Genomic DNA, 10,358 nt, shown 5'->3' on the forward strand with positions numbered 1-10,358 from the left:
CTAGGGAAATATTTACCCAAGTTTGGTCCTGTCTTTAGTATCCTGGTGAATTCAATGGCTTTACCACTTCTGCCTCTGCTATTGTGAATCAACATGTTACTGTATTGACTGTGTGTAATGTATGTTATATTAAATTAATAAATTGTCACATACTTTTGAGATCACTGAGAATCTGGCTCCGGAAGTGGGTTGCTCCTCATTTCAGACTCAAGCATGTTTGTCTCTGAGTGCTCTTCCAAAGCCTCTTGTCTAGGAATGGGCTTTGTCCTCCTTGAGTCTGTAACAGGAGAGAGTACAGCAAAACAACCCAAGTCAAAACACGGTGTTGCCGGGCGGTGGTGGCGCACGCCTTTAATCCCAGCACTTTAATCCCAGCACTTGGGAGGCAGAGGCAGGCGGATCTCTGTGAGTTCGAGACCAGCCTGGTCTACAAGAGCTAGTTCCAGGACAGGCTCCAAAACCACAGAGAAACCCTGTCTCGAAAAACCAAAAAAAAAAAAAAAAAAAAAAAAACCACACGGTGTCCTTGAAAACAGTCAGAAGGCAAACAGTCTCCAACAGATCTTACTATTGCTTAACCAAAGATACAAAAATGCCTGCAATAGGAAAAAGAAGTTCAGCCATAAGAGTTCAGCCATGGAGAGGAAGCTTATTCAAAAACTTCAGCTTCAGTTGGGTTTTGATGGATGTTGTAAGCTCCTGATTGGCTATTTTTGCCTCTTCTTGTTTGTTTTTTTCTCTTGAAAGCCTCACCTGAGGGGGCACACTCTTCCCTGCCAGGGACTCTCCATAGGGTGCTCTCTGAATTGAGAACTCTCTGGAATGAGCTAATTGCCTCAAGAGCACTTCCTCAATCTGATTCTGCTGGATATTTTGAGTATCTGATTTGATGACATTTTTCTAACTATCTGTCTGTCTGTCCATCTATTTATCATCTCTATGTCTGATATTGCTTTTTATTCTTTTATTTCAGCTTGCTGTATAATTAATAAATTCACTTCTTTAAAACCAAAAATATGGCTATTATAGATCATTCTCCAGACCATATAGCAAAGGATGTCTTAGAGTAATTTCTTTTGAAATGAGGTCTTGGGTAGTTCAGTCTGGGCTTAAAATGACCACGTTGCCCAGATTGATCTTGATCTCATGATCTTCCTGCTTTTGCTTCCTGAGTGCTGGGATTATAAGCATACTACTTTTAGTATATTTTTTAAGTTCCTCAAAGACTTTCTCCTAAGACTTGACATCACCATGATATATTGTACAGAGCAAACTGCTATTACGACAGGCAATCTGCCAAAGGCCCTGAGTGTCCTTGTATGTTCTTACTGCATGTGCCAAGAATGTGGGGCCCTGAGCGTTCTCTACCCAGCCAGATAATTTTTCCGTTGTACTTACAGTAAGAAACCTTGAAGTATGAGGTAACGTCTTTCCTTGGACACAGAACAGGCTTATGATTTCTTTGAAAATAGTAAACTCTCCAGTCCCGGTGCACATTTAAGGGTCTATCATAGGCCCTTTGTCACCCCCAAGAGATCCAAGACTCAGAGAGAGTACAAATCAGCATGACGTTCTAGTTAATGCTTTTCTATAATAATGTCCTCAGTCTCTAAGCCAGCGCTCTAGTGTCCTCTGCCAGCATCCACTGAAAAACAGCAGGCCAACTGTCAGTTTATATGTAGGATAAAACCTTAGGCTTGCTACAGTTTCTGACAGGTGCTCGCAGATACTATTCATAAATCAATTATGCTTTGGGAATTTTTCCTACCAGTATAATTTTAGCATGTCTGTGTACCACCAAGGCCATTAACATTGCGTTCTATTTAATTTTTTCTTCGAACCGACTCGCTTATATCATTGAATAGTTTAACATGCCCCTTCACCTGACTTATCTTCATATGCTTTAAGCTAAAATTATTTAATACATGTTCAGATAAATACATGGAGATGACAATGTAAAATTCGTACCTACTGTCTAAAAATTACCTTCCCCCTTCTACCAGGTCCTTTTGCCTTAACATACGTTATCTGATTACATCTAAAGCTCTTGTGTCTGGGACAAAGATTCCCACAACCAATGTTTCTGTTTAGTAAATTCTGAGCTAGTGCTTTGTTTCTTTTGAAAAGTGCTCTTTAAGTTCCCCCGATAAAAGAAGGAAATCTAGTGTTTTGATGTGCTGTGCAAAATAAATAAATAAATAAATAAATAAACCTGCCCTCTTTTAGATACGTTTGCCCCTACTAGTTGCCTAGTGTCGGTTGGAGTAGAGAAACCAAAGAAAGGGCCACCTGCAGAAGACTGTGCTCTGGGTGAGCCATTTCACATTGTGTTGTGCTCCAGTGACCACCTTCCAAGCTACAGAAACCTAGATATACTTCTTCTTGTAAAATTGGCACTGTGTGCCCCTCAGTTCTCACCTTACTCCAGCCAGAATTCCAGCCTCATCAGTATCTATCCAGCTTTCATAACCTTGGAGAGGAAAAATGAAGAGCTCCCCAAAGGAGCATCATAAAGGAAAAATTATATGCAGGTGGCATATTACCGTCACACGTTCTTTCCAACCAGAGGTGGGAACATCCCCAGATCTTTCAGCATCCCTATAAAATTCACTCAAGTATTGGGTACTTGTTGAACCTTAGAGAACCTGTCATCAGCCTGCAGAAGAGAAATCCCTCATTATAAGGAAGCAAAGTCACTAAGACCGAATGGCAACTTCACATCCAGGGCTGAAATTCTTATGAAAATTCTGAATAATTTCATAAGAATTAGTCAGACTTAGATTTTCTGCTCAAACTCTCAGATGAGCCCATTCTATCTGAACCTTATAAAAGGAAATAAGACTCCAATGCTGTCAAGGTATAGCCAAAAGACTCTGGGACCTAAGTAGCACTGCATAAGTGTCTATCAAAATGGAAGACGTGGACAAAATTTCCATCACTTTTGATGTCTGCATATTTGGCCCACTAAAGGTACCAAAGAAGTGTTCTGGGGTTTGGTACTGGAGAATTTTATGTAGCACCAGGGAACTGAAATTTTCAGAATGGGGGACAGGGGCTGGAATACCAGTTACATCATAAAACAGCTAGATGGGAGTCTAGACAGGTATAACGAGTATGTAGCACCCGCCGAACAGTTGCTTGAGTGAGCTTGTTCTCAAGCACAGTATGAGTATGACTTTATGCTTCTAAATGACAAGAACAAATCTTTAGCATTTGGATCCTGTGCGAGCAAATGGCTATTGCACGTACTGGCTTTGGGGGAGCCTAGGCAGTTTGGATGCTCACCTTAGGAGACCTGGATAGAGGTGGGCAGTCCTTGGGCTTCCCACAGGTCAGGGAACCCTGATTGCTCTTCGAGCAGATGAGGGAGGGGGACTTGATCGGGGGAGGGGGAGGGAAATGGGAAGCGGTTGCGGGGACGAGGCAGAAATCCTTAATAAATAAATAAATTAAAAAAAAAAGCTTATAATATTTGAGAGGTCTATGGGACCCCATTGGCCAGCAACTCAAAAAAAAAAAAAAGAAAGAAAGAAAAAAGAAAAAAAACCCTGTCAAACAGCTCTCAGTATCTTATTTGGCCACCACAAAATTCCTACAAGATTATTATGGTTATTACCATAAATGAGAAACGATGTAAATTTTAATCTTTTAACTCAAGGGCTCTAACAGTTTTGTCAATGAATACAAGTGCCCCAGTGTTTTAGAAAGAAATTAATAAGTGCTGTTAGATGCTTATTTTTAGTTATAAAACCTTTATTATTTTTAGCAAGAATAATGCATGTTCATTTTAGGGCTATGGCAAATACAAATAAGCAGAAGAAAAATCATTCATCTTTCTTTCACAAGTTTATATGTGCATATATGTAACATACAAAGGTACTCTTGTCTTTCAAAATACGATATTCTCATAGAATTTTGTAACCTTTTTTCATTTTGTATCCCATCAGAAGCTCATTTTTTACAAATCAGTAAAGCTCTCTTATTAAAAGCCAGAGACTTGTAAATTGGTTCATATATAACCAACAGTAAGATGCAGACAAGAAGAGATATATCTAATCTACTAACAGCAACAGATTCAAAGTAGGGAGATGGGCAAAGGTATATCAGGGGAAAAAAAGCTAATTAAAAGAAAGCTATATTGCAATGATAATTCCAGATAAAACAGAAACCAAGGCAAACTACATTAAATAGGGATAAGGGTGGCTTCGATTAGCCTTCCAACGCATCACAACAAGTTTGTTTCTCACTTTCCTTATCTCATCTGTTTCGTCCACTTCTCTAAACATATCCTCACTGCTCAAATGCCTGTTGTGTATATCCTCTTTAAAATCCTGAAGAGACTTCATCAGCCTCTCCCTAAAAGTTTCTTCGGATTTTTCCTCCTCTCCTGCTCCTTGCCCCTCCTCCAGCTTTTCCTCGGGCTTCGGCTCTTCCTCGGGCTTTGGCTCTTCCTCGGGCTTTGGCACTTCCTCGGGCTTTGGCACATCCCCATTTTCTGGGTTTCCTTCCATTTTTTGGCAGGGTTTCATCTTGTGTATGCTTCTCTTCCTTCTTTGCTCCTTCCTGCCTATTGGCGAATGCAGTTATTTCTAGGAAGCAAGTAGGAGACGGTAAGTGGAATACTTGGTACGTGTACAGGTGCTGTGCACAAAAGGGCTTGCTTTCCAGTGTTCTCTCTCTCTCTCTCTCTCTCTCTCTCTCTCTCTCTCTCTCTCTCTCTCTCTCTCTCCCCCCTCCTCTCCCCCCCCTCGCCTTCCCTCTTTCCCTCTCCCTCCCCACTCCATTTTGGTCCAACTATCCTAAGCGAATACCCTCCACCTGAGAAGCCCAGTCCACAATCAAGGTTTCCCTGCCCCCGCCCCTCTTACCTCCATTTTCCACCCCCACCCCCAGTCCCTCCCTCAAGCATTTTCCAAGGCCTTCCTTCCCGCCTCCGGCCCTACCCTCCACAAATCTTTCTCCCTTACAGGCCTAACAGGGCCCTCAGAAAGGGGGGGAGGGGGTGCTTAGGTGGCTTAAGGGGGAAGGGAGGGGGAGAGTGTGGCCTTCAACCTCTGCGGGCCTTCACCAACCCACACCCTGGGAATCTTTCATAAAGTTCCCTTCACTTACCAGGTACTGATCTGGTCAGTTTCTTTCTCCTACTTTTAGCCAGCAGCAGTACAAAGAACAAACCTGCAGGCAAACGGAGAAGGGAGGGGATGTTGGGGGTGGGGTGGGCAAGCCCTCGGTGCTCAGCAGAGCAGCACCACAGATCAAGCTCACGGAGCTTTCCTTATTTAAGGTCTCGCTTGTGGAAGTTTCCCACCCTTTTGTTTCCCACAGAACGCCTCCTTCCCACCCCGCAAGTTAGCTTGTCTTTCTCATCAGACAGTGGGTAAGAAAGGGATATCGCTTCCCAACTATCTGTAGATCCAAGACGAGGTTTGGGCAGCCGAGCGGCTGTCAGAAGAGAGGTTCCAAATCTCAGAATATGATTATTTTTGAGCCGTCAAAGGTCTCCTTGTCTTCCTTTTGGGACCCCCTAGTTCCTTTCACAAGTGTCCTTTCCTGCAGAACTGAAGGTAAGGAAGGGGTGGAGGGACTGACTTAACTGGAACTCAAGTCTCCGCGCTAGACCACCCTCCGCTAGAAAACCCCAGGCAATGCCCCTCCTGACACCAACCTGGAGAATTCAAGCAAGCTGTCTCCTTCGGTGGTCTCTCTCACACCGCCGCCTGCAAGGCTGAAGGAAGCTGGTACCCAGATGGAAACAAGGACCAGACTAGCAGGATTTCTGCACACGTCGACTCCTGGTCACATGAGAGCTACGTCACCAGTGAGCTCGGGTCCCGAATCTCCACTCCCACAAAAAGCGCGGCAGATGTGGGCCCGCCCTCTGCTCCCTCACCTACCCCCTTCCCAAACACACACTTGGCCTTGTCAGTCTTTGCTGGAGGAAAAGAAAAAAATATGCGGATTGTTTTTCTGTTGCTTTTGCAGGTCTTTGATGACTAAAGAGGAGTGCCTTATTTTCTAGTGCTACGAACTTTTCTGCTTCGTTTAATAATTGTCCTTTCCTGTCTCCCACTCCCAACTGCCAGGATAATTACCTCCCAAATCTATCTTTTCTTAGCTCCTCCCCCTTTCATCTGAAATGTACTCCTTTGTTGTGTGGAGCCAGGTAGGTAGGGCATGAATAGGGACAGAAAAGGATCTTGGAATAGGAGTGGGATTGCTTGAAAGCAAATTAAACTTCATTCTTAATACTTCTGTAGTCTTTTCAAAAGTAGTGCTGTTTTACAGTCAGACGTAAGTACCAAATTATTTTCGATACATACATAAATTTATATATGTGTGTTACTTAGATCAGAGCCTGGAATATAGTAAATGCTTTAAAAGTATATGCTTTTTAGGGCTGGACAGATGACTCAGACATTGAAGAGGCCAGGCTCATAACCAAAAATCTTTTAAAAAGATTATCATTTTGTGATGTTATTTAGGAAGAATGATTTAAAATAAATAAAAATAATGTTTGACTCTAGAGCCCTGGTGGTGGTACTGTCAGGAAGCTGTGCTGCCTGAATAATTACAACTTGATCAATTGTCGGGTACATATTGTTAGCACACAATCTTCTCTTCTTAAAGAAGGTGATGGTGTACATACCATGAATTATTGGGATGTCTTAACACTTTAAGTGTGAGTGTCTTTACTGTTCCACTTAGCTAAAAGGAAACCTTCAACATTCACTCATTCCCGTTTTATTTCACTTGCATATGGTTTGGACATGCTTCCCCTCAACTGGGGGGAGGGGTGGGCTTTAAAATCAAGTCACTAGTTTTATGATGATAATGGTTGCTTGGGTTAGGGACTGGAAAGCCTCTTGAAAGTGAAAGTCTGGGCTTTTCACTTGGTTAATTAAAAATTTAAAACAGGCTCAGATTCACTACCAGATTTGACTCTGTGTTAGTCCTACAAGTGCTGGGGAAGTTCCACATCTGCCAGTAGCTCTAGCAGCTGCTCTGGACCAAGGTGGTGGATCGGTCCTGAATTGGTATTAGTGCAGCACTCAGATGGGACAAGACAAGTTTCCTTGCGATTAGTGGTTAATGTACAACCTGTCAGAGGACAGGGAATAAATGGCATTTGTGTCATTCTGCCTCCCCCAAGGCCCAGGGACCATTGCACAGGAGGGAGTCAGAGGTCAGGAGGATATGAGCAAAACTGTGTCTTCTGGATATGGCAGGACCAGCCAACCAGCCAGCATTCTAGTATGGTTGCTGTAGGAAGGGGGTCCCCAGCCTGTACTGCTAACTGAAGTGTTATTGACAGGTGATGGCCTCTGGGAGAGGCATGTTCAGTTTTCTTTACAGGTGTAGCTCCTGGTAGGGTGACCATGCCCCCATGGGATGGCCCCACACCCTTTTCTGGACTCCATGGCACTCACATGAATGTGACATGCACGTATACACACATAATAAAAAAAAACTAAAAATAAATATTTTAAATATTCAGAAAATCTGTGTGTGGTGGCTCTCAGCTGTAATCCCAGTACTTAGGAAAGAGATGCAGGAGTGTGTTGCCATGAGTTAGCCTGAGCTACAGAGTGAGAGCTCATCTAAAAAAAAAAACCAAGAAGTTCGAAAATCAGGCATAGTAACTCATTCATGTAATTGAAACACTCACAGGGTTAGGCAGGAATGCTGAGTTTGGGGTTAGCCTGAGCTATGTGTGAAATCCAAAATAATGTCCAACATAAGTTGTAATAGAAAAAGGAGAACCAGGCAGTGGTGACATATGCCTTCAATCCCAGCACCCGGAAGTTCAAGGCCAGCCTGGTCTTCAAGAGCTAGTTCCAGGCTCCCAAGCTACAGAGAAACCCCATCTTGAAAAACCAAAAAACAAAAAAAAAAAAAAATGAAGAAGAAGAGAGAGAAAGGAAAACTGACACGTGGAATTACATTTTTTTTTGGTAAATGTGTGTGTGTGTATGTGTGTTTGTAACAAGAGGGTGTAACTAATACCCATCATAGTATAACAAGTGAAACCCATAAAATCCACCCATTTCTATAAGACTCTAGGTTATGTCATGATTTAAATAGAACAGGATTTAAGTCTATTGGGTTAGCTGGCTGTAAGGTCTAAATGCAATCAAGGACTCAGCTATGTTTTGGTGTTTGTTGTGGTCAATCTTTATTGTGAACTATATTAGATTTAGAATCACCTAGGGGACCAACCCTGTGCATGTCTAAGAAGGCATTTCTACAAGGGTTTACCTGAGGAGGGAAGACACACCATCACTCCCTAAACATGAATCGGATGCTTAGCCTAAATAAAAGAGCAGAAAAGTAAAGTGAATACCAGCCCTGACAGCAGAAGGCTGGCTTCAACACATTCCTAAAGCCTTGATGCAAGCCTCCATTACTCTGGAAATTTCTTGTATATCCAGGAAACCAACATTAAGTGAAGGAATCAAAGTTCTACTGTCTGCTTGAGATGTCAACTTGCCCCTCGTACCAGTGCTACAGTAGACTCCTGTACTATGGAGACAACCTGGGAAGCCATGTACCTAGGCAGCAATTGTTCAAGCAGGATGACGTGTGTGTGAGGGGGTCCTCTTCATTCCAACACTATCTTTTCAAATAAAAGCATTCCAATGAACTGGCCTGATTACAGCCTGGAGATCTAAATGATGGAATCTTGGCTTCAAGGCATGGCTCCTGTTGTCTGATGTAAGCGTTAAAGTCCCGCCTTACTGCTGGCAATCTCTTCGATAATCACCAACTCTTTATCTGCACCTGGCCAAAATATCTGCACCTGCCCTGCCTTCGGCTTTGGCCAGGTGCAGGCCCCTTTCCCCACCACAGTGCACATTTTGCATCTGTTTACTCCAATCTTTGTTTTTTTTTTCTCACTCTGAGTCTGACTAATACAGAGAGCAATATCATACCACAGTAAGAATGTTATGTTGCCTTGAAAATTCCTCCACCAAACAAATCCGTGTAGTATTTAAAACTTCAGCCTCACTCAGGTTCTCAGAAGATTGGCAGGACATAGTCAGATTTTTTGCCAAAAGAAAGCATAGATAATTTCCAGTCTAGTTCCCAATAGAGTTCTTACTCTCCTCTGAAAGCTCGTGAACACTGGCCTTCCTATTGACTTTTCCAGCTTCTAGACTTACAGAAGAGCTACTCCCCACTAAGTTCCTCTTAGGCCATGCTAGGTCTTCTCTAACTTTTAGGAATTCTTTCCAAAAGCCTACAAAATGTGGTCAAGTAGTCATAGCAACAACCCTACTTCTCAGTATCAATTTTCTATACTAGTTACTTTTCGTGGTGCTAGGGAGGAAGGGGTGTTGGGGGACCAGTCCATTATGGTGGGGTAGTGTTAATGGCGTGTCTCTGACACCCAACAGGAAGCACAGAAAGTGAAATGCCAGGCATCAGCTAACTTCCTCCTTTCTCTCTTTATTCTGTCTGACATTCCAGCCTGTGCAAATGGCGTTGCCTACATTCCAGTCATCTTGTCTGGAAACACTCTCTCAGAAACATATTCAAAGGTGAGTGTCACTCATGACCCAGGTGTCTATTACTCCAACCATGTCACACGGGTAACAAATACTCTAAAGTGCAAGAAGAAACAAAAGCAACAGCCCTAATATTAAGGACAGCAGAGGCCATCAAAGGAAGTCCAAGTTAGGAAAAATATCAATGTAAGAGAGAGTAGAAACTGAAAAGGCAAACGTCATAACACAGAGCCGAAAGCTACCCAGTAGAAAATTTGGATATCTTCTAGCAATGAAAAAGAGAGTTAGATATTTATTGTGTAGGTTCGAAAAGAAAAAGGGAAAGAAGATGGCCAGGTAGAATCCTTCCTTGAGTGGTTTGATGCGTATACATCTCCAAGAATTAATATGAACTATTTAGGAGATAATATTCTCTGACTTGTAAGAATGGATTTTTTCCTCAACAGAATTTGATTATCGAGTGTAGAAACTCTAAGTGTAGAGTAAAGGGCCATCTTGTGACCAGATCAAGTACTGCAATTTGAACAAACCTGAGCAGGGTGTCTAGGTCAGGTTTTATAATTTGGTTGTGAGCCTAGCCTTTAACGGTTGAGCCATCTCTCCAGCCCTGGGCTACTTATTCTTGATCACTACTTTTCCACATGATAATTTTGAGGTGCCCTTGAACTATCTTGGAAGACAGTTGCACTAGACAACTAGGTAGAGATTCAGAGAGTTTTGAGTTCAAGGTTCTAGACTTAGACAATGTGGAGGCTGAAAATAGAGGACTTGGCAAATTTCCACTTGGCAAATTCTGATTCTGGACAGTGTGAGCACAGTTGTACTCTGTTTCCTGGCTCTAGGACAAACTGC

General features: G+C 42.6%; 1 protein-coding gene across 1 annotated transcript; it reads right to left on the minus strand.

The window, feature by feature from the left end:
* Positions 1 to 3,737: 3,737 nt before the first annotated feature.
* LOC121436703 (transcription elongation factor A protein-like 9) lies at positions 3,738 to 5,795 on the minus strand. The gene is made up of 3 exons (XM_041636707.1): positions 5,666 to 5,795; positions 5,113 to 5,175; positions 3,738 to 4,589 (listed from the first exon to the last, which is right to left on the minus strand). Exon 3 carries the CDS (start codon positions 4,527 to 4,529, stop codon positions 4,179 to 4,181), a length of 351 nt encoding a protein of 116 aa, XP_041492641.1. The 5' UTR covers positions 4,530 to 4,589; positions 5,113 to 5,175; positions 5,666 to 5,795; the 3' UTR covers positions 3,738 to 4,178.
* Between the last annotated feature and the right edge of the window lie 4,563 nt (positions 5,796 to 10,358).

The sequence above is a fragment of the Microtus oregoni genome, unplaced genomic scaffold (assembly GCF_018167655.1).
Source record: "Microtus oregoni isolate MIOR12 unplaced genomic scaffold, Mior012 000050F_002, whole genome shotgun sequence".
Classification (NCBI taxonomy): domain Eukaryota; kingdom Metazoa; phylum Chordata; class Mammalia; order Rodentia; family Cricetidae; genus Microtus; species Microtus oregoni.